Here is a 27183-nt window from a genome sequence, read left to right on the forward strand (position 1 = left end):
GTGGGTTTCCCTTCCTCTCCCCCCATGGAAGTCTATGTTCAACCATGCATTCACTAACACAGGGCAATCCCCCCTTCCCTCCCTCATCTATTAGCATCTGTAACAATAATCCAAGAGACATTAAATGCTCGCAGCATCCATATCTGGTGATCCAAGGACTTAAATATATAAACAACAGATGACAAGAGACCACATTCAGCTGCATGGCAGAGGGCCTCCTAGGATATGAAGAGGAGCTCTTGGCTCGAGTAGAAGCAAAATGCGCACACATTTGGACAGAGCATATTCCAAAGTTGACATGGATTGCAGCTGGGCGCTTAAGTTTAAGAATATGGTTACAACCAGTTACATTTTTGTCTTGTGCTTAAGGAGATGGTTACATCCAGTTACTTTCATGCTTAGTCAAATGCCGAATGTGAATACATAGTGCTTACATCCCATTGCTTTCATGCTTAGTTCAAATACAAGATGCAAGTACAGTTGTTGCAGTTACATTGTACTATAGTTACGTTTCAAGCTAGTCCAAGTTGTAACAGTTTAAGCATAATGCAGCATAATTTTCCTAGAACCCTTAGAAATGTCTAGTCTGAGGGGGCTAGGAGAGAGTTTGGTTATGAACTTTGCTTCCACAGTGAAGGAACTATTTTTATCGGCTCTAACGACTGCTGCAATAAGACCCTCCTGATTCCAGACCTGAAAAGAGGCACAGCAACAGTGGTCAATTACTACTGGATCTGCGGCCAACAGACATACTTGCACCATCATGAAGAGGCTACTGTTCGCTGGCAATGCTGCATTCAGCACTATTGGTAATTCCAGAAGATAATTTGCAAGGGGGTCCAATACCTGATACAGTCCTGACCGTTTCTCCCTCATTTGAAGAACAGAACCTGTTCCCAACACCAGCGTTTTATATCCTACCCGCAAGAGGGCAATATGAGAAGCTGTGGAGGAAGAGGAGATCAAACTACCTATCTAGAGACTCACCCATGCTGTTTGCTGAAATCCCTGATGAATGCACACGTTTCAGCTCATTGCAAACATTCTTGGCGTAACTACTGTTCTCCAGCATGGGGTCTGGCATGGATTCACATGCTCATGAATATTCCCCGTCGTCAGGCCGGGAATCCTCAGTAAAGAAAAAATCAGTATCAGTTTCGTTTCTGATCTGTCTTTCTTAGAAGTAACCAATCACTGGTCCCTGGGTCATACTGCCCCCAGCCAATGACTACCCTCTCCCTAAGCCCCGCCTCTGGCAGCTATCCTCAGATTTTTACCGCACGCTCAAGTATTGGGAGTCCTCGTGTTTAGCTCTCGAGCTTTTGCTGCGTTTTCGTGCTTTTTCAAAGAGATTTTCTCTTTTTTCGGTCAAATAGAGCCTCAAGCTCCACCGGGTCTACATCCGATCAACGGGGACCTGTTTCGGATTTTCTACGCCTCGCAAGGGTGAAGTTTTCGTCAAGTTACGCTTCTTGGAAGAGTCCAGAAGTTTCTGCGGCCTACCCGGTCATGGCCAAGGAGAAAGGAAGCTCGATGCCCGGAAAGCTGTTCAGGGTTTGCCCTGGGTGCCAGCTGCAGAATGTGTTCAAGGAGGACGAGCACTCGAAATGTCTCTACTGCCTTCATGAGGACAAAACGCACGTGGAGAAGGACTGTGCGTTTTGCGGGAACATGTCGGAACAGACCATCAGGGACCGACACCTTTGTCTCTCCAACTGGCTGGAAGGAAGGAGCCTGTCAGGTGAGAAGAAGAAGACGAAGTCAGAGCGGTCTTCTAAGTCCTGTGAGGGCGCCCCGGTGACGGGGGCCCAACAGAAGGCAAAGCACTGCAAGTCCGCGGGCACCGGGAGCACCGAACGGTCAGGCCCATCCTCTCCAGCGCCATCAACCACGAGCCAACGCTCTGGCTCAGGGAAGAGGAAGGCCGAGAACCCGGCGAAGCTTCTGGAGAGGTGCCGGTCAATCTCGAAGGATCCAGCCGAGGGGGACCGAGGCGGTGACCCTCCCCCCAAGGTGAAGGCCATGGGGCTGCAGAAGGTGGTGAAGGCCTTGATTCACCCGGCCAAGGCCTCTATCTAGGAAGTCGCGGCGGCCCTGGTGCAGCCTGAGGAGGCTACACCAGTGGAGGCAACCTCGGGGCCCAGAGTTTCCCTGACACCGCGGAGGGAAGGCTCTTTCAGGCCCATTGAGAAGACCCCCGTGAAACCCCAGCGGAAAAAGAGGGGGGGAGCCGGTGGCCATTGTGGACACGGACACAGCCTCCGAGGAGGAACTGGTTGAAGTCTTGGAGGGCCTCGACGAGGGTGTCGAAGAGGCCCGGTCCCACGGGAGGGATCCCGAATGTGAATACATAGTGCTTACATCCCGTTGCTTTCATGCTTAGTTCAAAGATCCCAACGAAGGGGACGACGAGAGCAATATCGGTGCCGGCGAGGTTCCTGGTCAACAGTGGCGCCCGCCGCTTCCAGATACGCAGGACAACTGAGCGGTCATTTTGTTGGCAATACAATCCTTCTGTTCAGAGATAAGGACGAGATTGCCCCTACCACCGACGGAGGAGTCTGAACCAGGCCAGACAGAGGAGCCAGAGCCAGGCCCGTCGGGAAGTCCCCCAAACAAGAGAAGACGGACACATCCAGCCCCGCCTTTTCAACCCTTGCGGCCTGCTCAGCCTTTGTCCACGTCCCCCGTACCTGGGGATGACACAGGGACGGACACGGCCACGACGGGTACGGATGACGACGGCGGTGACGAAGGCACGGCGCTCCCATCGCCTCCAACTCGGGCCTCCCCGCCCGACGAGATTGGGTCTTTCCACGCTATGATAGCCAGGGCATCTGAGCTTTTTCAGCTCTGCCTCGAAGAGAAGAAGAAGGAAGTTTTCGTTTACCAACGGCACGAGGCCAAGAGGAAGACAGTTCTCGCCGTGCCTCTGCTGGATGACATCTGGGATGAGGGTCTCACCCTTCTCAAGAACCCGTCTACGATGCCTGCCAAGAGGGATCGGTACGAGACGAAGTACCGGGTCCCCGACGCGGCCCCTTTGTGCCTTAGGGCGCAACCGACCCCTGACTCGGTTGTCTCAGCGGCGGCCAAGAAGAAAGCGGGGGGGGGGCATCGGCCTCAACGTCGACTTCCCCGCCGGACGGCAAAGGAAAGAAGCTGGATGCAATGGGATGACGAGTTATCTCGTCGTCGGCAACAACGATTAAGGTGGCCAAAGCCCTCGCGATTGTGGCCCACTACGACAGGGAGTTATGGTACAAGATCGCCCCCCTGTTGGACTTCCTACCAGACAACAAGAGGGCTGCTCCTCGTCGCAGGAAGCCTATAGAGGACGAGGCAAGTCGGGTGGATCCCGCCGTCGTCGCCAGGGAGGCCAAGGCGGCAAGGCATCCTCCAAGCAAAATTGAACCGACCGTGGCGTCGGGCCCCCACCGAAGCACCCCGGTGGGAGGCCAGCTGGCGAAGTTCGTTAGCGTGTGGGAGTCCATCTCCACCGACCTTTGGGTGCTGGCTGCCCTGGCCCAGGGGCACGCCCTCGAATTTCTAAAAAAGTGCCCCGCATTCCTCCCGTGGCCAGGAAAGAAAACCACGTCCCTCAATTGCTGTTGGAGGTGAGGGCGATGCTCAAGAAAAGTGCCATCAAGCTCATCCCAAAGAGGCTCCGAGGCTCCGGAGTATACTCAAGGTACTTCCTTGTGAAAAAGAAGACAGGAGGGTGGCGACCCATCCTATACCTGCGACGACTGAACAAGTACATCAAGGCACAGAAGTTCCGGATGGTCACCCCCCAGCACGTGCTGGGACAGCTGGAGGAGGGCGATTTCCTGTCATCGTTGGATTTGGAGGATGCATACTTTCACATTCCCATTCTAAAAGGACACCGGAAGTTCCGCAGGTTTGTGGTCCAAGGGCGGCACTACCAGTTTAAGGCCCTCCCGTTCGGATTGAAGTCGGCACCCAGGGTTTTCACCAAGTGCCTCGCTCCAGTGGCGGCGCGGCTGCGCCTGCTGGGGATCCACGTCTACCCCTACCTGGACGATCGGCTCATCCGCGCAAGGACAAGGGAGCTCGCCGTAGAAGACACAGCGAAGACCGTCCAGCTGCTCACGGACCTGGGGTTCTCCATCAACTTCCCCAAGTCCCACCTGGTCCCCTCTCAAGTCGCACTGTTTTTGGGAGCCAAGCTCGACACAGTGGCGCGTCTGGCCTCGCTGTCGGAGGAAAGGACAAAGGCCATCCTAGGCAAGGTGCAGCGTCTGCTGGCCACGGACGTGGCCAGAGTGAGGTCCATCAAGTCCCTCCTCGGGATGATGTCCTTGTGCATTTATCTCTTGCGCCTGTGCAGGCTTCGGATGCGCCCTCTACAGGAGTTCCTCGACGCCCGCTGGATTCAAGCGACGGGCAGCTTCGAGGACAGGATCCCTCTCAATGAGACCTTCCGACGAGCGATCCGGTGGTGGGGCACCCACGCTCATCTAGCGGCGGGGACAGACTTTCAGACCCCGGCCCACCAGGCGACGGTGACGACGGATGTCTCCCTGGAGGGGTGGAGAGCCCACACAGGAGATCTTCACGCGAGAGGCCTTTGGCTCCCGGAGGAGAAGCCACTCCACATCAACATCCTGGAGCTCCGGGCAGTGTTGTGGGCCCTCAGGTGCTTTCTCCCGTCCCTCAAGGGCAAGGTGGTGAGGATCTTCACCAACAACACCACCACGATGTTCTACATCCAGATGCAGGGCGGAACCAGATCCCCGGCCCTATCCAAGGAAGCCCAGGACCTATGCCATTGGGCCGTTCCTCAAGTGATGTTTCTGGTGCCGTTTCATCTGGCAGGGATAAAAAACACCATCGCCGACTCACTCAGCAGAGAGCTGCGCTCGTGCCACGAGTGGGAACTACGCCAGGATCAAGTGGACCAACTCTTTCAGCAATGGGGCAAACCCCAGAACGACCTGTTCGCGGCGGCGACGAACTCCAAGTGCCAGAGGTTCGCCAGCAGGTTTCCCCAACCGAGGAGCATGGGCGATGCTTTCTCGTTCCCCTGGGACGGTGTTAGGGAGAATTCTCTGTAAAGGCTAATTTCCCAAACCTAGTGAGTCCCCCAGCAGCTTTGCTGGATTTTTTGGGGTTTATTTTTTTCTCCTGCTAAGAGTGAGACTCTTTTTCTCCCACTCTTAGACATGATTTGAGGTGTTCCTTTGACTTTGTATGTGTTTTATGGGCTATGGGGTCCTTTACCCCATAGGGTTTCATGTGTTTTTGGTATGTGGGTTACACAGCACCCTCTGTGCAGTAACCCAGGGGTGTCGTAGCGACCTCCACACATAGACTCCATACCCTGGGACTGACTACTGTCTCCCAGGGCATGTAAAGTCACCATTGGCTTTACTAGTCTTAAATTGTGAACAGAACCAGTACAAACCATCATATTGTGGACGTACTGGTCGGGGCAATTCGATTGCCCCGGGGTCTGTTGTTCGAGGGGGCACTGTCCAGTCCCCCCCCCCCTACCGAGTTTTGGCTGGTGGCAGTGGATACTACTTTTTATATTCGACCGCGAATATATTCCTATGGGATTTTCCCATTGTTCGAGGCTACCACTTTTTAAAATAGCCTCGAACATACCGCCGGTTTATTAAATTATTATAAATACACCGGTTGGTATTTTTTGCCGAAAATGGCGTTTGTGTTCGCTTCTGTGACTCCAACCCAAGTCCAGCCCTTTGTTCCACTTTTTGGCGGGCTTCTCCACAGAAGCACCCTCAGTGCAGTGACACAGGAGTGTCATAGTGACACCCCACCATAGACTCCATACCCTGGGACTGACTACTGTCTCCCAGGGCATGTAAAGTCACCATTGTGAACAGAACCAGTACAAACCATCATATTGTGGATGTACTGGTCGGGGCAATTCGAGAGTCTTCTTCCTTTGACTGGTGGGGATAACCAGTTTGCCCGTCTTTTCGCCTTCCTGGACCATCTCGTGGCCGCCTTGCCTGTGCCAAGCACCGCGGCAACCGGAATACCACTGTTTACCACTACCGCGAAGAAAAGGGTAGTACCTTGTAACCGGAAAACTCTGCGGCTGGTTTCTTCCCTGGCAGTGCAACGACCTTCATCTTTCCTCCACGTCGAGACCTCCTCTTCCTCTGGACGAAACACTGACTTGCACCCGCTGTCAGGAACAACTGTCCCTGCTGGAGCGTTCTTCCCATTTCAGGTATTGTGTCCCGCCTGGCTTCCCTTGCGACAAATCGTTCGGGGTGACAGTAAATCCTCGACTTTCTAACCTGGGTTAGCCTGGGGCCTGTTAACTAACTTTTCCTGACTTGATCTCAATCTTTTGTGAACTATCTACAAAGACTCTTTGGGCATAACCCCACTGTGTGATCCTGGACACATTTCGCTTGCTCTCTCTAAGAGTGGGCCTGGCATTTGAACTTACTTGCTCTCCAGTAGACTTTGCCTAACCTACCTTACTGTGGTTCTTTGAAAAGTATTGAAATTGTATGCTTTCATAACTCTGCCTTTTCCCTCCCTTTTTCTATAACTTATTAGAGTGCCATCTTATGTTAAGTGCTCACCTCTGTCTGAAAATAAGTGGTGTTTCTCATCAAGACTTGTCTAATAAGTAATCAGGGTTGTATATATATAATAGTGACTGTGTGTTGAATTTACTTACCTCTTTTTGTGCTAGTGTAATTTACAAGTGTGTCTTTAAATAAATAATTATATACTTTTACACCAAAGCTCTGGTCAGTGTTTGCTTGTACTACTGTATCTTTGTACATATTGTGTATACTCTATATACTGCCTAACTCATCTTGAGAGAAGTCTGACTGCTCAGCCACAGCTACCAGGTAAATCTGGGTGGTACGGACTGCTACCAATTGGGTTTACTGCCAACCACCTGTAGTCCTAAATCTTTTGCAGTGGTCCTTAAGGGAACTGCACAGGTTTCTGCCCAACACTGGTGTACAGCGGTGGGATTTGTATTGAGTATACATTTTAGTGTGCTTATAGATACCTTAGTGCAACTAACCACAAAGCTTAGCACTAAAAAAGTTATTTTCTAAACCTGTCAACTATGGAAAGTTATAGCCAAGAGTCCCTTGCTACAAAAACTGCTGATTGTTTAGGAGTTCTCTGTAAGCATAAGAATCTCCTGACTAAAGGCAAGAAAATGGAGCTAATAGAAAGGTTGTTAGCAAACCAAAGTCTGTATGGTAGTTCAGAGGAACCTACCACTCAAGCAACTGTAGATAACAGCAATGATATTGATATGAATTTTAGTATTGATAACTTTGAGTCAGAAGCAGAAGAGGAGGGTGAAGATAATAGAGTTGTCTCCCCTGGGCCTCTACCTGCCCTGCCAGCTGTACCTACTGGACCTTTACCAGGTCCCACACTTAATCCCCAATATATGGAACTAGAAAACATGAAGCTTGAATTAGAATTCAAAAGAATTAGTGCTCAAACAGAACAACGGCACCAAGAACTAAGGCTCAGAGAAATGGAGCTCAACCATGAGCTAGAAATGAAAAAATTGTCTGTGGAAAGTGCTTCTCTCTCCGAATCCTCTAGGAGTTCCAGTCCCAAAAGACCCCGGATGCCTAAGGAGTTGGTGGTTATGTATGAACCTAAGTTGGATGTGTTGGATTGGTTGAGTTTGTTTGAATATAATCATGGGCTCCAGAACATTACAGGAAATTAGTTACTTTCCTGGTTGTTCTCTAGGCTCCGCCCTGTTGCAACTGATGTGGTAATGGAGTTGGGGGAGGAGGATAAGAAGGATTATGAATGTGTGAAGCTAGCTTTGATAGCTAGATTTGGGAAGACCCCTTCCCAGTACCTTAAGAGGTTTAGGACCCTCAAAAAGAATGATGGTACCCCTTGGGCTACCTGGGTGAGTGAGTGTTTGAAAAACTTAGAGGGATGGATTAAGGGTTACAAGGTGAACACTTATGAGGGAATGAGAAATCTTGTAATGTTGGAGTCCATTTATGATGCCTGCTCTCCTGAGCCCATACAGTACTTGGCTAATTCAAAGGAATTAGATCCTAGAAAGCTAGCTAAGGAAGCTGACTTGTGGGTTGCCAACAGGGCTACTCACAAGGATTCAGGGGTCACTCAGAAAAAGGATGAGGGAAAGCAGCCACCAAAAGGCAACCAAGAGACCTCTAATACCTCCCAACCCAAAGAGGGCCCAAAACAACAAAATAACCAGGGTAAGCCCCAGGGTAAACCCCAACAGGCTAGTGTACCCTCTGGTCACAAACCAGAAGGAGGTCAGACCAAACCACCCTTTCGGAGAGCATTTGGAACATGCTATCTCTGTGGGGGAACTGACCACATCAAAGGAGATCCCAGATGTAAGGGTAAACCTGCAGGGATCAGCACAGTCTCCTTAGCCTTCACTCCTGAGGAGGAAGTCCAAATGGCTAGTGCTCACTTTGAAGTCTTTGCTGAAGAACCTTTGGGTCTTCAAGCAAGTGTAACAGTAGAGTCCATGGATCTGGTTAGTGATCGGAAATGGGAGTGTGTACAACTCCATGCCAGAAAACTCTAAAGTTTATTATGTGGACAGTGTTCTTGTCAATGGCCAGGATACTCCTGCCAGGCGAGACTCTGGGGCCAGCAGAACAGTAGTGGACGAAAACTTTTTCAGTCCTGAGGATGTTGCTAAGGCACCCAAAGGTCCCACTAAGATGTCTGGAGGCCCTGTCCAAATGGTTCCAATTGTACCAGCCCTCATTCAGTGTAATAACATGACAGTGAGGATTCCTGTCAGTGTTCAGACTGAGGTGCCTGGGGGAGTCATGTTGGGGAATGATTTAAGAACTCTAGGAGTAGTATTCATTACCCCCAGGCCTCCCAGTATGGAGACCCAGAACCAAACCAAATTGGCTAGAGAGGCCACCTTAAGGAACCACTCTGAGAACCCCACTCCAAGCCCTGGTGTTGGTAAATTGACCTCTGACCCAGGCAAATTTCAGGCTAAAATGTTAGGGAAATGTGAGCCCGAACCAAGCTCCATCATTATTCCCCCAGTTTTTAAGTCTGTGCCTCCCCCTGCTTCTGAGGAAGAGGTGGATAGACCCACTGGACCCCTAACTAAGCCTAAGAGAACTGGTAATTATCAGTGCTGGTGGGAAACCAGGAAAGAAAAGTCTAAGGCCAAAAACCTTCAGACTGTTGGACCTTCCACAGAAGACTCCAACTCAATTCCTAGTCTTAAGGGGGAACTCCTAAAGTAGGTAAAGGTAGTGTAACGCTCACCTGATTCCCGTAGAGGCGCCGGTCTTGACTGGGCGTATACCGTATCTTCAAAGGTGATGTGTAACACACGGCTGGCTCTTTGGGCTGGACCTCTGTGCACTGTATGTCTGACTTGAAGGGTAAGATGTCTGCAGATAGAAAATATGGGATTAAGGAACTGGGTTATTGAATGTCTCTCTCTTCTTCCCTTTCTCTTCTCCTGTAGAACCCCAAAGGTTAACGCTCTCACCTTAGGTAAGTGAACGCCGTGCTCTCCATCTGCCTCGGGGCAGGGTGCTGTAACCAGTTTCTTCACTGGATAAGGGGAGCAGGCCTCTTGACTTCAGAGGACTGCTGTCCGTCGTTTACTGCACGAACGGTAAGTTTCGAGTAATTATTCTAATGTCTTTAAAGTCTTTAGTAATGATGTTTCTTGTTTTGCAGGATTCCGGCGATGGCGGATGACGGGCTGAAGTGAGTTGAAGATGGAGTCCGTGTGATGAATAGAAGCGCCTGGAAGCACGTAAGTAAGCGCTTGTTGCCTGCTTCACGATGCGCTCTAACTGTCTTTTTATTTTGCAGGTACAAGTTCGGAGCGGCTGCAGGGTGCCGGAATACCCACTGGGTTAGATGTGGAAAGGAGTAATGGCACGTGAGTATTAAAGTTCCCCAATGTCTTTAAACACACCTTGTTTTGTCTTTCAGATGCGGGATGCAGCGCCGAAGGCCTCCGGAGCGTGCAAAGAGTTGGTAAGCTTTTGTCTTTCAGATGCCGGAATGCAGTGTGAAGACCTCCGGAGCGCACGAAGAGTAGGTAAGCCTTTGTCTTTCAGATGCCGGAATGCAGCGCGAGGCGTTGGTGACAGCCGATGGACCAGGTAAGTGAAGAGCTGTCACTGAAGACCGTAATGCTAACCTGTTCTTTCTTGTCTTTATAGGTGTTGCTGAAGACTGGATTCAGGATGGTAAGCCTTTTTCCTTAGGCCCAGGATCAGATGCAGAAGACACGATGAGCGTTCTGCTGCAGAGGATGCAGAATAACGCAAAGCAAGATTCATCCATCGGGTGTGGTTTAAATAGCCTCCTGTAGTGCTTAGGTACTCCTTCCACAGCCACGCCTAGGTAAGAAAAGAGTTCCTGCTTTCCAGAAGAGTTTCAGTGTTCTGAATCTAGGGAGTGGCTCCTGCCCCACCCAACAGGAAAAGTAGTTCCAAACAGAAGAAGATCAGAGGCTCAACTGGCAGGCAAGTAAGCAGCATGGTCTGCTGCAGGTAAGTCCACCCAAGCATTATGAGCCCGGCGCTTCCAGCGCTGGGACTGGGCATATTTATGAGCCTGGTGCCACTGGCGCCAGGACTGGGTCCAAAAGGTCCCAATTGGGACTGGTTGGCACTCGGAACCTGGGTTATGGATCTGCTTCCAAGGGAGTTGGGAAAACCCTGACCTTTTGGAAGCAGAGATCATGACAGTACCCCCCCTCAAGGCCCCTCCCAAACCGGGCTCCTCCGGGGGTTTTGGCTTGTCAGGAAATGTTTGGTGAAATCTTTTGATTAGGCGAGGAGCGTGGACATATTCAGCAGGTTCCCAGGATCTCTCTTGGGGGCCGTAGCCTTTCCAGTCAATTAGGTAAAATAGTTTAGATTTGGAGATCTTGGAATCCAGAATGCTTTTGACTTCAAACTCGAGTTCTCCATCAACTAGGATAGGTTTTGGAGATTTAGTTAGTCGGGTTTGAGGTTGCACGGGTTTCAATAGAGAGACGTGGAAGACCGGATGTATCTTCATGTGCGGGGGCAAGTCCAACTTGACCGCTACTGGGTTTACTATGGTAGTGATGGAATAGGGACCAAGGTATCTTGGGTTGAATGTGCGTGGCCCTTTTAGAGGTAGATATTTGGTGGATAACCAGACTTGATCCCCTACTTGATATTGAGGGGCTTCCTTCCGATGTTGATCTGCTCCTTTCTTGTATTGTTCTTTAGCCCTTTGAAGGTGAGAAACAGCTTCCTTAAAGGCTTGGGTGATTGTAGAATGCAGGTAGTCTACTGCTGGTGTTTCAAGATCTTGGAGGGGATCCAACTCCGAGGTTCGAGGGTGACTGCCGTACAAAAGAAAAAACGGGGTTTTCCCAGTTCCCGAATGGACAGAGTTATTGTAGGCATATTCGGCTATCCAAAGGATGTCTTTCCAAGTTTTTTCAGTTTGTTGCAGCATGCAGCGTAAATACTGTTCCAGAGTTTGATTGGTCCTCTCGGTTTGTCCGTCGGTCTGAGGGTGGTGACTGGTCGATAGTCTCACATCAATTTGAGCCGACCGACAGCAACTTCGCCAAAAATGAGAAATAAATTGACTACCTCGATCCGAAATTAGAACCGAAGGAAAACCGTGCAGTCGGACGATGTTTTCGAGAAATTCTCGGGCCAGAGTTGCTGCTGTTGGCAAGCCTTTGAGCGGAATGAAATGCGCCATCTTGGAGAATAAGTCCACGATTACTAGAATCGTATTGTATCCGGAGCATGGAGGTAGATCGGTGATGAAGTCCATAGAAAGCGTATGCCAAGGGCGAGGTGGGATGTCAATAGGGCGTAAGAGGCCTGCTGGTCTTTCCTTTTGACTCTTGTTTTGGGCGCATACTCCACAGGACATTATAAAGTCTCTGATATCTTTTTTCCAAGACGGCCACCAGAAGTAGCGCTTGATCTTTTCTGAGGTCTTGGCCATACCGGGATGTCCTTCCATTAAGGAATCGTGATAACAAGAGATTACTTTTTTCTGTAAATCTGTGCTGGGTAGGTATAATCGTTCTTGGAAATACAATAAGTTGTCCTTTACTGCAAAGTCCTTTCCCTGCAGATGCCAATTCTGTATGTCTGCTGGAGTTACAAGTTGCCTGGCTTTATCTTTAACTTCCTCTATGGATTGTGTGGCGATTACACCCAGAATTCTTTGTTCGGGAATGATTGGTACAGGTTTAGGGTTGATCAAGTGTTCTTCCACTCCCATCCGAGAAAGGGCATCAGCTTTACCATTCTTTGTACCAGGTCGATAGGTAATTATGAAGTCAAACTCAGCAAAGAATAATGCCCAACGGAGTTGTCTAGAGGATTGGGCTTTTGCGGTTTTCAAATATTGCAGGTTTCGGTGATCCATAATCACAGTAACGGTGTGTCGGGCCCCCAGCAGATAATGCCGCCAAGCCTTAAAGGCAGACTTGATAGCCAGAAGTTCCTTGTCAGTAATCGTGTAATTGATTTCAGGAGGCGAGAATTTGCGGGACCAAAATGCCACGGGATGCAACTGATTGGTTACCGGGTCTTTTTGTGATAGAACTGCCCCCATGGCAAGGCTTGAAGCATCAGTTTCCACGATGTAGGGGAGTTCGGGGCGAGGGTGTTTTAAGATTGGTGCAGAGATAAATTTAGTCTTCAAATCCTGGAAAGCTTGTTCCGCCTCGGTAGACCATTCAAAACGTTTGTTTTTCTTTAACAAGGCAGTGATGGGCTGGACTATTCGAGAGAATTCGGGGATAAACCTGCGGTAAAAGTTAGCGAAGCCTAACATGCTTTGCACACCTTTTACGGAGGATGGTGATGGCCATTTGAGAACTGCATCGACCTTCTTTGAATCCATACGCACTCCGCCAGGTGATAATATGAATCCCAAGAATTCAACTTCAGTCACGTTGAAAACACATTTTTCCAACTTAGCGAAAAGTTTGTGTTGACGCAATCTTTCGAGGACCATTTTCACGTGTTTCCGATGTTCAGATTCCGATGAAGAATAAACGAGGATGTCGTCAATGTAAACAACAACACACACATCTATGAGCTCTCTGAGGACATCGTTCATAAAATATTGAAAGGCGGCCGGGGCATTGCAAAGTCCGAAGGGCATGACCTGATATTCAAATAGCCCATACTTGGTGCGGAAGGCCGTCTTCCATTCATCGCCCTCTTTTACTCGTACCAAGTGGTAAGCTCCTCTAATATCCAGCTTTGTATATATGCATGCTTTTCTGACTTGGTCCAGGAGTTCAGGGATCAAAGGTAACGGATATCTATTCTTAACGGTGATCTGGTTCAGGGAGCGATAATCTATACAAGTTCTAAGGTCTCCTTCCTTTTTTGGAACAAAGAACAAAGCTGAAGAAGCAGGGGACTTGGAAGGACGAATAAACCCATTTGCCAGGTATTGATCCAGGTATTGTCGAAGGTGAAGGTTCTCAGGCTCGGTGAGGGCATAAATTCTACTACAAGGAGGAGTAGATTCAGGTATCAGGTCTATCTGGCAGTCATAAGACCTATGAGGAGGTAGAGAGTTAGCCTGATCCTTCCGGAAAACATCTTGGTATTCTAGGTATTCGGGAGGTAACTGGGGAGTCTCTGAAGAAATTGCTGCCAGTGCAACACCAGGTGGAGGGTGACAAGTAGAGACACATTCTGGAAACTGGACCGTTCTTGCTCGCCAATCGATCAGAGGATTGTGTTTCTCTAACCAAGGTATTCCTAGAATAATCTGAAACTGAGGTGCCTTGATCACATCGAACACGATCTTCTCATGGTGTCCATCTTGACTTACTAGCGTCACCTCTTGAGTGGTATGCGTTACTGGCCCGGAGGCTATCTCCGTACCATCCACCGTAGTAATGACGTCCTTTACAGCCTTGGGACAAAGAGTTAGATTCATCCTCAAAACCATTTCATGATCCACATAATTGCCGATGGCACCGCTGTCGACGTAAGCTTCAATTGCATGTAATCGATCGGGATTATCAGGGCTAATGAGGACCATAGGTATCACGAAATGCGAGGTCACGGAACTGGTTTTCACGCTCGGCAAGAGGACCTCTATTCTTGTCGGGCGAGGTCGTTTCCCTGCTCAGAGTTTGTAACTTTGGTAACTGCAGCTCCTACTGCCTTCTTGGCAGGTTTCACCGGACAGTCTCGGAGAAAGTGCCCTGAGTTTCCGCAATAGAGGCATAATTGCAACTGTTTTCTCCTTTCCCGCTCCTTTTGTGTTAGAGGACCTTTCAGACCCCCTATTTGCATGGGTTCCCCGGAGTCTACTCCTTTGGAAGGAGTTGGCGGTTTGGAAAATACTCGAGCATCAAACTTGGAACGATCGGCCTTCCTGTTCTGCAGTCTGTGATCTATTTGAACGACTAAGTCTATATAGTCCGAACAATCTTGTGGGGGATTCACTACTTGGGCTAACACATCTTTGAGCTCTCCACGTAGACCTCTATAAAACAGCGTAATCCTTTTGTCCTCAGGCCATTGAGTTTCCACTATCAGTCTGTTGAAAGACGCAATATAAGCCAAAAGGTCTTGATTACCTTGTCGCAACGAAAGAAGCTCATTGTCCAAGGCCTGCCCCTGTGAATGTCTTGCGAACAGTTTTTCCATACTGAGCTGAAAAGCTTGAAAATCATGGAGGACCGGATCATCTTGATTTACTAGAGTGATCGACCAGTCTGCCGCATTGCCACTAAGGTACGAAAGCACGAAAGCTACTTTAGCTTGATCAGTTGGAAAGGCTGCTGGCCGGCATAAGAAATGCAACCGGCACTGATTGATAAATACTGCAAACCTCTTTGGGTCACCAGAAAATCGTTCGGGCGGAGCCAGAGGTACATTCCCAGGTAGGTTGATCTGCACTGGATTCATAGAGGATGTAGAAGGAAGATTTCCCCCAGATGCGGGTAACGGGGTCTGTCCGGCTTGTGACTGTAGCAATTGTCTAGCGAGATCATCTGTTCGCTCCTTGGAAATAATCAGTTCCCTTCTTAGAGCGTTCGTTTCCTGACGGGCTGCATGCACTTCTGCCCTTAGTTCCCCAAGTAACTGGGCTAGCTGGTCGGTATCCGAGGTTTCCATAGCGCCTGGACGGGAGTTTTGTGGTAGGCTTTGCGTTCTGTAACGCTCACCTGATTCCCGTAGAGGCGCCGGTCTTGACTGGGCGTATACCGTATCTTCAAAGGTGATGTGTAACACACGGCTGGCTCTTTGGGCTGGACCTCTGTGCACTGTATGTCTGACTTGAAGGGTAAGATGTCTGCAGATAGAAAATATGGGATTAAGGAACTGGGTTATTGAATGTCTCTCTCTTCTTCCCTTTCTCTTCTCCTGTAGAACCCCAAAGGTTAACGCTCTCACCTTAGGTAAGTGAATGCCGTGCTCTCCATCTGCCTCGGGGCAGGGTGCTGTAACCAGTTTCTTCACTGGATAAGGGGAGCAGGCCTCTTGACTTCAGAGGACTGCTGTCCGTCGTTTACTGCACGAACGGTAAGTTTCGAGTAATTATTCTAATGTCTTTAAAGTCTTTAGTAATGATGTTTCTTGTTTTGCAGGATTCCGGCGATGGCGGATGACGGGCTGAAGTGAGTTGAAGATGGAGCCCGTGTGATGAATAGAAGCGCCTGGAAGCACGTAAGTAAGCGCTTGTTGCCTGCTTCACGATGCGCTCTAACTGTCTTTTTATTTTGCAGGTACAAGTTCGGAGCGGCTGCAGGGTGCCGGAATACCCACTGGGTTAGATGTGGAAAGGAGTAATGGCACGTGAGTATTAAAGTTCACCAATGTCTTTAAACGCACCTTGTTTTGTCTTTCAGATGCGGGATGCAGCGCCGAAGGCCTCCGGAGCGTGCAAAGAGTTGGTAAGCTTTTGTCTTTCAGATGCCGGAATGCAGTGTGAAGACCTCCGGAGCGCACGAAGAGTAGGTAAGCCTTTGTCTTTCAGATGCCGGAATGCAGCGTGAGGCGTTGGTGACAGCTGATGGACCAGGTAAGTGAAGAGCTGTCACTGAAGACCGTAATGCTAACCTGTTCTTTCTTGTCTTTATAGGTGTTGCTGAAGACTGGATTCAGGATGGTAAGCCTTTTTCCTTAGGCCCAGGATCAGATGCAGAAGACACGATGAGCGTTCTGCTGCAGAGGATGCAGAATAACGCAAAGCAAGATTCATCCATCGGGTGTGGTTTAAATAGCCTCCTGTAGTGCTTAGGTGTCTCCTTCCACAGCCACGCCTAGGTAAGAAAAGAGTTCCTGCTTTCCAGAAGAGTTCCAGTGTTCTGAATCTAGGGAGTGGCTCCTGCCCCACCCAACAGGAAAAGTAGTTCCAAACAGAAGAGGATCAGAGGCAAGTAAGCAGCATGGTCTGCTGCAGGTAAGTCCACCCAAGCATTATGAGCCCGGCGCTTCCAGCGCTGGGACTGGGCATATTTATGAGCCTGGTGCCACTGGCGCCAGGACTGGGTCCAAAAGGTCTCAATTGGGACTGGTTGGCACTCGGAACCTGGGTTATGGATCTGCTTCCAAGGGAGTTGGGAAAACCCTGACCTTTTGGAAGCAGAGATCATGACAGGTAGATCTAAGAGGAAGGAGAAGCATGTACCTTGCTTGTCTCCATCACCTCCAACCAAGAGGCCTAAAGCCCAACCTTCTCCCAACAGAGAGGTGGTGCGGACCTCTGGAGGCCCCTCTAGATCTAAGGGAATCCTTTATATGGACCCCTTGAAAAAGCCTAACACAGGTTCAGAAGTTGTACCAACCTCTGAGGGACTAGTCAACCAGATCCCCTATAACTTTAAAAAGACTAATGTTCCTCAAAGGGTTTGTAGGTCATATAGCTTACAAAGGAAAACCTTTGCCTCTACCATTGAACATAAGTTAGGGTGTCACCACCAAAATGCTGATGGTCTCTCTAGGATGGAGGTTATCGACTAGAGGTATGAGATTCATCCAGGAGTGGATTAAATCCTCCTGTTCCTTAGTCTGGGGGGGGGGGAGCGAGTGTTAGGGAGAATTCTCTGTAAAGGCTAATTTCCCAAACCTAGTGAGTACCCCAGCAGCTTTGCTGGATTTTTTGGGGTTTATTTTATTCTCCTGCTAAAAGTGAGACTCTTTTTCTCCCACTCTTAGACATGATTTGAGGTGTTCCTTTGATTGTTCATGTGTTTTATGGGCTATGGGGTCCTTTACTCCATAGGGTCTCATGTGTTTTTACTATGTGTGTTACACAGCACCCTCAGTGCAGTGACACAGGAGTGTCATAGTGACACCCCACCATAGACTCCATACCCTGGGACTGACTACTGTCTCCCAGGGCATGTAAAGTCACCATTGGCTTTACTAGTCTTAAATTGTGAACAGAACCAGTACAAACCATCATATTGTGGACGTACTGGTCGGGGCAATTCGATTGCCCCGGGGTCTGTTGTTCGAGGGGGCACTGACCAGTCCCCCCCCCCTACCGAGTTTTGGCTGGTGGCAGTGGATACTACTTTTTATATTCGACCGCGAATATATTCCTATGGGATTTTCCCATTGTTCGAGGCTACCACTTTTTAAAATAGCCTCGAACATACCGCCGGTTTATTAAATTATTATAAATACACCGGTTGGTATTTTTTGCCGAAAACTTGGTTCCAAAATGGCGTTTGTGTTCGCTTCTGTGACTCCAACCCAAGTCCAGCCCTTTGTTCCACTTTTTGGCGGGCTTCTCCACAGAAGCACCCTCAGTGCAGTGACACAGGAGTGTCATAGTGACACCCCACCATAGACTCCATACCCTGGGACTGACTACTGTCTCCCAGGGCATGTAAAGTCACCATTGGCTTTACTAGTCTTAAATTGTGAACAGCTTCCAAAACTCTGTCTGGGCACCACAGGGAGTGTGGGAGGGGGTTTAGGCACCCTGGACTGAGTTGCCCCGGCAACTCAAGTCGCACTCTTGTGTGATTGGCCAAGTGGTGAGCCGCCCGGCTCACCACTTAGCATGTTTGAGTGACATGCTAAGTGGTGCTAGGCTGAATGAATGGGGGTTTTCTGCATAAAAGCAGGGCTTTGGGGACTGGAACTGCAGAAGTCGCCACAGGACCTAAAGAATCCGAGGAGGGAGAAGCCGAGCCGACCTGCAACGACGACACCACCGGTGGAGCCCTGCTGAACCGTCTCATCACTTTTCCCGACGACAGAGGAGATCTCCAGTCCGGAGAGTCTTCTTCTTTTGACTGGTGGTGATAACCAGTTTGCCCATCTTTTCACCTTCCTGGACCATCTCGTGGCCGCCTTGCCTGTGCCAAGCACCCCGGCAACCGGAATACCACGGTTTACCACTACCGCGAAGAAAAGTGTAGTACCTTGTAATCGGAAAACTCAGCGGCTGGTTTCTTCCCTGGCAGTGCAACGACTTTCATCTTTCTTCCACGTCGAGACCTCCTCTTCCTCTGGACGAAACACTGACTTGCACCCGCTGCCAGGAACAACTGCCCCCGTTGGAGCGTTCTTCCCATTTCAGGTACTGTGTCCCGCCTGGCTTCCCTTGCGACAGATCGTTCGGGGTGACAGTAAATCCTCAACTTTCTAACCTGGGTTAGCCTGGGGCCTGTTAACTAACTTTTCCTGACTTGATCTCAATCTTTTGTGAACTTTCTACAAAGACTCTTTGGGCTTAACCCCACTGTGTGATCCTGGACACATTTCGCTTGCTCTCTCTAAGAGTGGGTCTGGCATTTGAACTTCCTTGCTCTCCAGTAGACTTTGCCTAACCTGCCTCACTGTGGTTCTTTGAAAGGTATTGAAATTGTATGCTTTCATAACTCTGCCTTTTCCCTCCCTTTTTCTATAACTTATTAGAGTGCCATCTTATGTTAAGCGCTCACCTGTCTGAAAATAAGTGGTGTTTCTCATCAAGAGAATTCACCCAACCAACCTTGTTGGACACCTGAAGACATCCTCAAAAACCTTCATAGTACTGAAGATTACCATAAGAATATTAGAGCCACAAATATTTGTCCTGAAGAAAGCGGCCACTTGAGAATCCTGCTGAAACCGGTTGACTGTTGTTATAGCAGTATTGGTTGATAACCCAGACTCTGATACCGTTACATATTGAGTAAAGGGCTCGCATAAAGAAATTTCTTAAGTTATCACAACTCTTCTTTCTCTCCAGTGTAGAGTGAATGAGCTTTTTTAATATAGTTCTATTGACCAAATGTCATAGAATTTAGATTTCTTTTATTGCTGATAAGACACATGCTTTGGAGGCAGAAACATTAAATATAGATACCGACCCCCAAAAAATGTGTGCACTTACTTTTAGATAGTAGGAACGTGGTTTAGAGAGGATAGGGTCAGGATCTCGACATCCCCTTGCAGTCGGCACACCAGCACCAACTAGGGCCGACAAATCTTGGGTACGAGATTATTTCCATATAGGGTTAACTAGTTTTTGTATTAGGGACTCAGTGTTAGGAATAGGTGTGACGCAAGCTAAGGTTAAGAATCCCATCTAAGTGTGGCACATGCTAATATTCATAATCCTGTCTAGGTGTGACACAAGCTAAGGTTAAGAATCCCATCTAAGTGTGGCACATTCTAACATTCACATTTCTATCTAGATACGACGCAGGCTAAAGTTGAGAATTCCATCTAAATGTGGCACATGCTATCATTCACAATCCCAATCCCGTCTAGATGTGATGCAAGCTAAGGTTAAGAATTCCATCTAAATGTGGAACATGCTGACATTCATAATCCTGTCTCGGTGTGACTCAAGCTAAGGTTAAGAATCCCATCTAAGTGTGGCACATGCTAGCATTTACATTTCTAGCTAGATGTGACGCAGGCTAAAGTTGAGAATTCCACCTAAGTGTGGCACATGCTAACATTCACAATCGCGTCTAGATGTGACGCAAGCTAAGGTTAAGAATCCCATCTAAGTGTGGCACATGCTAACATTCACATTTCCTTCTAGATGCGACGCAGGCTGAAGTTGAGAATTCCATCTAAGTGTGGCACATGCTAACAATATTACACCTGTTTAAAGGTTACGCAGGCTAATCTTGACCGTTCTCTGTAGGTGTGGCATTAGTTAACATTGGCTAGTATGTTAGTGCGTAATGTAATCCAACATTTACAGTCCAGCCAGTACTGGAGTTAGGCTGGTGGTCACAAATCTCTCTAAGTATGTATGTTGTAATTCTATGGCAGTCTACGTTATGGAGATGTAAGGTAGAGTGGCAAGGGCTTTCTGGAGTAGAGTAATTGCTCTACACCCTACCCATACCACACTTACAGTTTTGTTGGTGTCTGTTGGCTGCCTTTGCTTCCCCTGCGGACACCTGCAGACACATCTTGGAGCCGCCAATGCCAGAGCCGACCATTGTCTTGGGGGCTGCCGGGCAGAGGGCTGCCCTGGGAAGGTCCAGGATAAGGAGGGGTGGGCCAATAGGAGCCATGGGGAGGCGGGACCAGGAAGAGGGAAGCTGCAAGGCAGCAATCGAGCCTGTGAGGGCCTCGCTAGATATTCCAGCACCATGATGGTACAGGGAGGGGCAAGGGGACCACATCCACACGCTCACCTTAGTGCCAGGGTGGAGAATGGCATGGACTGCACGTGTGCTGGGGGCTAGGCCCTCACCAGTACACACGGGATCAATGGCTAATAGGAGCCATGGGGAGGCGGGACCAGGAAGAGGGAAGCTACAAGGCAGCAATCTAGGCCGCGAGGGCCTGGCTGGATATTCCAGTGCCATGATGGTACGGGGCAGAGGGACCACATCCACACACTCACCTTAGTGCCAGGATGGAGAATGGTATGGACTGTACGTGTTCTGGGGGCTAGGCCCCACCAGCACACATGGAATCTATGGCCAATAGGAGCCATGGGGAGGCGGGACCGGGAAGAGGGAAGCTGCAAGGTGCAGATGAGCCTGCAAGGGCCTTGCTGGATATTCCAGCGCAATGATGGTACAGAGGTGGGCAGGGGGACCACATCCACATGCTCACCTTAGTGCCAGGGTGGAAAATGGTATGGACTTCACGTGTGCTGGGGGCTAGGCCCTCACCAGCACACACGGGATCAATGGCCAATAGGAGCGATGGGGAGGCGGGACCAGAAAGAGGGAAGCTGCAAGGTAGCAATCAAGCCCGCGAGGGCCTCACTGGATATTCCAGCGCCATGATGGTACGGGGATGGGGGTCAGGAGGACCACATCCACACGCTCACCTTAGTGCCATGTGGAGAATGGCATGGACTGCACGTCACAAACAGTCCGAAGCAGGCCTTTGACCCCCACCCAGCTAAGTATGAGTTTTAGCCCTTACAAATTCCCTAGTCCCGAGACCTCTGAATTCCAAGATACCTGTTGACCCCAGACCGCCAACCATAAACCAATCAACCATAATGATCTGAGAGTATGGTCATCCCACCTTTATTTTTAATTACATGGTTTGTATTGCGAGGTACATGGAGGAATACATTATAATTCAAAAGTGAGGGTGGAAGCCTTGGGAGCTGATGACGTAATCAGGAATGAGTGAAGTATGTGTGAGTTGGTTTGACCTTGAGATTCCTCTTGTGCCTGCCCTCGAGCCTGCTAGGTGCACTGTATAATGATAGAGTAGCATTGTTTACAAATGTAGCTAATTGGTTCCTTGGAGACAATGGACCCAGCAGAACCCACATGATGGAAGATGGACAGACGGACTGGGCTGGCAGCAATGACCTGGCATGCCCTATGGAGCAGGCTGACCATGTATAGTGTCGCACCAACCAGCCAGGCAGTTTTTCCCTGTATACAATGACGTCACCTATGATGCTGTGTCTCCTTATAAGATTCTGTTTGTACACTTTTTGCCAGAAAGTTCCCTGGCAGGAGAGTTCTTTGCTGATGCACCTGTTTTTGTAGAAATAAATACTCGTTCCACTTGTAAGAGCATATTGGGCCTTTTTTCTTAGCGGGTTGAATTTTTTATGTTGTGAGCGTTTAGGGGCATGCCTTGAGTAGGATGGCAAATGTGTCTCTTTATCCAACAGCTCTTTATACATCTTTATACTGGGCTCACAAAGTTCTTGTTCAAATAATGAATTCCATAACAGCGTTTCTTTAACTTGGTCAAACAATACATTCCATGACAGTCTTTCTTTAGGTCGTCTGGTAACCTTTGCGGATTGCCTGGTATACTCCCCTGCCATTAATCCTTCTATGGGTTTTAAAAACCCCTGGTGTACTCCCCTGCCAGGTATCTTCCCACAATGTCTGGATTTTTATACAAATTCAGGTGCCTCGTATTCTTGCCTGCCAGGACTTCCTTCATGGACTTCTCATATCCCCTGATATACTCCCCTGCCAGTGATCTTCCCAAAATCTCATACACTTTATACAACTTCAGGTGCCTGGTATCTCTGCCTGCCAAGACTTCTTTCATGGGCTTCTCAGATCCCCTGGTATACTGCCCTGCCAGGTATCTTCCCACATCATCAACCACCTGGGATACTCCCTTGCCAAGACTTTTTATTTGTTTCACAGTTTTTTTGACAAATAACAGTACCATATATCCTGAGGTACTCGATATATTTGCATATGGTAACACTTCTTTTAGTTTTCCCCCACATTGACATCTCATTCACCTTTACTTGCTTGTGGTTTGTTGTTGTACTTTGTCTCATCGACATTCAAATATTCTGCTTATTGGATATTTGAAACAGTATTTGGTTTTATCTGCAGTCAACCACTTTTGAGTGTTGTCCGTATTAACAATCTCGTAGCATTCAGTCATTTGGTTGCATGCGTGTCGGTAAGCCTGGTGGTTCCCAATGACTCTGGGCAGACTCACTGGTCGCTCACGGCATCTCCGACTCTTGGTGTGCCTTTGTGATGAAGTTTACTCGCTGGGTCAGTTTCTTACACGGTGCAGATGTTCCCACAGCGTTTCCTGCAGCTCCACGATCACTCACTGGCTATCCTCTGCGGCGTGGACCAGAGAATACTGCTTTTCGTACCTCCAGGAGCTCTGCTGCAGCTCCCAGTGCTTCCACAGTCCTTCAAGTGTGCCTGCTGCACCTCACCTCTTTTCTAGCCACTCTGGTATACGTGCCTCGCGTTTCCGAGCCACTGCAAGTATTTGGACGTCCTCTTGCTCACTGCTTTCTCCTGCACGGTTCTCTCCCACTCTCCCTCTGCCATTTTTAAATGTCCCGCATACTTAAGGTCTAATAAAACAACTAGATTGCACGTTAGGCTTCAGACTTTTCTTGATCTGCATAGACTCCTTCCTCCTCTTATTCTTCCCAACCTAAGGATTTATAGGAGTTTAAGCCCATGAATGTTATTGGATTACTAGGATGCTGTTCAAAAGTCTCACATAAAGATACATCAAAACCAGAAGATGTAATGTATGAGTTGTGAATGGAGGCTTGACTAGCATGATTCAGAGGAAAGGTTTTCTGATTTCTACTATAGGGTGGAACTGTTAAGTAACAACAAGACATTAAGAACTTAGGTATTAGAGGATTTTCCTCAGTGGAGAGGAGGGAATACCATGTCTCATCCAATGGAGTCACCACCTCCCCCAGTAGTTGTCTCCTTCCATGTGATCCTCCCTTATATTGTCGCCATCAGGGTCAGGATCTGGTAGCGGCTGCCGTCCCGTGGCCACATGGGAAGAGGTCACTGAAGGGGAATCAGTGATTACTCTACTGGATTCATCACAGTATGCATACTTTTTCACTTCTGAGGCCTCAGATGTGGCCTCAGCATGGAAAAAGATGAGAAAACCAGGTAGGAAAAGTCAAAATATCACAGGGGCCTTGTACCCATTGGACTTTTAGCAGCACTCAGGAGGGGCCAGCTGCACAGGGGACAGAGCATAGTCCACAGACTGTTGTCCACCTGGAAGTTCACTATAACAAATATACAGTGGGAGGGATTGGTTTTCCAGCATGAGATTAAGTGTATAACACGGATGAACCAAATATTTAATAATATACCTTTTGTCTATTCATCCACAGGATGACACGCAAATGGAGACCGTGAAGCTGTACGGTAAGCGGATCTGAGCATGTTTGTTCACAGTTTGAACTGTATGTTTTTATATAGATTAGACAACTCAGATATTCATGCATAGTGACAGCCGCTGTCACATAAACTGCACCAAAAGCAATTACAGTGGACAGAGCAACTTCATACAAGCTGCACCCAATGGACTTTACAGACACATCACATATTTGTCAAAGTGCGTCCAAAGCACAACAACAAATGAACACATCACCTGTCACCCAAACTAAACACAATGCTGTATACGGACAGCCAGATACCATGTGATACAAACTGTCCAATAGCAAATTTTTTGTGTTTATGATTGATTATAGGATTTCATTTTTAATGAAATGATGTACTGTGGAAGCAAGAGACGATACAGATACTGGGGTGCCTATTAAATAGGTAGAAGATATGTGAGTTTGAGTAACAGGTAGTTGATGGAGTCGGTAAATGGGGCATACATCTGGACTTAGACAAGGGAACAGACATATTTATAACATACACTCCCGCCCTAGTGCCATGTAGCAGGTAATACACATTTTTGCATGTATGCACTGGCGATACAGAAGTACTTTCAGAAAGGGATGCTTGAACTGAGGTCAATTTGGGGGGAGGTAGAGAAGGGACCTTTGGTGGCCATTAGGTGGTCAATTAAAGAGATGGCTTTGATGTCTGTGGGAGAGCATTCCAAGGAGGGGATAAGTAGAGAAAAGGAGTAGAAGAGGGAGGCGGAGCGGGAGATGGAGGCTAGAGGACCGAGAGGTTGAGATAAAAGATGAAATGTAGAGTATGAGAGGGGAGAGTACAGGAAGATGCAGTGAGCAAGGTAAGGGGGAAAGGCAGTGAATGGGCGAAGTAACAACTTAGAGAAAGCAATTCTGCATTGAGAGCCATGTAGCATGGTGGTATTATGTAGAGGTGGGGAAGGTTGAGCTAAGTTTAAGAGGATGCAAGTTGCACAGTTCAGGGCTTTAAGTGGAGATCAAGAGTAGAAGGGCAGACCAAGGAGTGAGCGTGAGCAGTAGTTGCGTTTGCTGAGCACAAGATTAGTGATTGGTATTTCGGCAGAGTGGTGGGTGAGGTGAGGGCAGATTTTCTTGATATTGAGCTTAATTGTAGTAGTCTTGACTTTTGCTGTGATGTACTGTCAGAGTTTGTAGTCACTGTCAAAGATGATACCAAGGTTATGGGTCTTTCATGACGGTGAGCTGATGTTAGGAAGGGAGGTGATAGTATGTGGGAACGGGTGATTAGCATTGGAAGCATGTAAGAATATGATTTCTGTTTTGTGAGAGTTTACTAGGCTGTTTAGAGACATACACTGACAGATGCATATGAGACAGCAGATGATGCATTGGGACATTTCGGGGATTAAGGAGGCAAAGGAAAAGAAGATACAAAGAGTTGGTAGTGGAAGCCAGAGGAGATGTTTTTGCCCAGCGGTATAGAGTGTGAAGAGGAGTGGGCCAAAGATAGACACAAGGACTGATCATTGAGGGACTCTTACAGAGATCCACGAGATGGAGGATTGGTTTTAGAGATAAGAGGCCACCCAGTTAATTGCAGTGATCTTGAAGTCTAGGGAGAACAGGATTTAGTGGAAGGATGGATGGACCACAGTGTGAAATGATGCTCACAGATCAAGTAGTATTAGAATTGAAGAGAGGTGAGAGTGATGAGCAGTACTAGGAAGTTGGGCGTGTGGATGAGTATTTGCTCCGAGATCCTGATTGGAGAGAGTTGGATAGTGAGCGATATTCAAGGTAGCTGAGGATGCATTTGAAGCTGTTGGGGTGGTAAGGAACAGTCCCAATGGGAAAGAGGGGTTCAGGTTGGGCATGCCATATTCGTGACTGGGTAATCTGCAAAGGTGACGCGATGTTGACATTTTATATGTATCTAGCGTTGTTAATGTGAAGGGGATATCTGTTACTTTATATGTTTTAGTTGATACATTTAAGCCTTACACGTGCAAAGCAAGACAAACGCCAAAATCATCAATTAAATAAATAAAATCTGTATATGTGTGCTACAAAGCACTTAGAAGCTGGGCAATGAAAAGCTTCATAATGCGCATGCGAGGAAGGGGATTTGCCACGAAGAACACACTGTACTGTAAAGAAGACATGATCGTTACAATGCATGCACTGATATACATACATGGGGAATTTACAAATCTATATGCAATGTGCACTTTTCATAAATTGGTTAAGCTCTGCAGTCAGGATTTGCAAGGGGAAATTCTGAGTGTCTTGGAAAACTGGTTTTGCAGGGTTTCAGAGGCTGGAGGAGAGGTAATGAGTAACTACGACCTTAGCAGATGGTCAGCCAACAAGTCGGCCCAGGGTTTTTATGACTTGACAGCATGGCAGGAGGAAGATGTAATCTTGTTTGGTGCATGGGAGCTTATAATTTACAGTTTAGGGTGATCCAGCCATTTGCTTCTTGACCTGCAATAACCTTGGAGTGAATTGACACTCACGGCCAGAGTTGATCGATACTCCATGTGGTTCGATTGTTTTCTCAGGATGTGACCAGTGGCCATGCGTGTTGAATTGGCAGTCTTTTGGATTAGAGTGTTCAGAGACTCCAGCAAGTCAGGATCGGTGAGATGGTTATCGCCAGTTGAAAGGGAACCTGTTCATTCATTCATGCCTCATATTGTTTCAAGTATTTCTGCAAACCATGTGCAATTATGTTTAGGGTTAGGAGGTCTCAGGCCAGCTGGTACTTGTAATAAATGATAGTGAACATGAGGGTTTCACCCCAATAGTGTTGCGCATCCCAACCATAAGTTGGATAGGTGCACAAATCTGCAAGATCAATGCCTTCTAGAGAGAACCATTGTCCAAATTATGCTTGGCAATAAAGTCAAAGATGCAAATGCTGGATGTAAAAGTTTATAGAATGATAAGGAACAGGAGTGCTGACACGTGTTTCGACCCAGAACAACGGGTCCTTTTCAAGGCAGAGCGTGACGATGCTGGGAGAAAAATGAAGATGAGCAAAAATCCATGTAGTGCGAGCGATTGCACAGAATAGTGGAGCACAATTAGGCATACCTCAACCCAGTCTTATTGTAATAAATGATGTCT

At 48.2% G+C, this 27183-nt stretch overlaps 1 protein-coding gene across 4 annotated transcripts in view; it reads left to right on the forward strand.

Annotated features, from left to right (window-relative positions):
• LOC138447799 (coiled-coil domain-containing protein 159-like) overlaps nucleotides 1–27183 on the forward strand; it is a 1059213-nt gene that overhangs the window by 496858 nt on the left and 535172 nt on the right. For all 4 annotated transcript variants that reach the window (XM_069604155.1, XM_069604157.1, XM_069604156.1 and 1 more), the window contains one exon: nucleotides 24058–24091. In XM_069604155.1, the coding sequence (XP_069460256.1) occupies nucleotides 24058–24091 (34 nt within the window). The remainder of the gene's footprint in view (nucleotides 1–24057; nucleotides 24092–27183) is intronic.

Source organism: Ambystoma mexicanum, chromosome 3q (genome assembly GCF_040938575.1).
Source record: "Ambystoma mexicanum isolate Mex_15411 chromosome 3q, UKY_AmexF1_1, whole genome shotgun sequence".
Classification (NCBI taxonomy): domain Eukaryota; kingdom Metazoa; phylum Chordata; class Amphibia; order Caudata; family Ambystomatidae; genus Ambystoma; species Ambystoma mexicanum.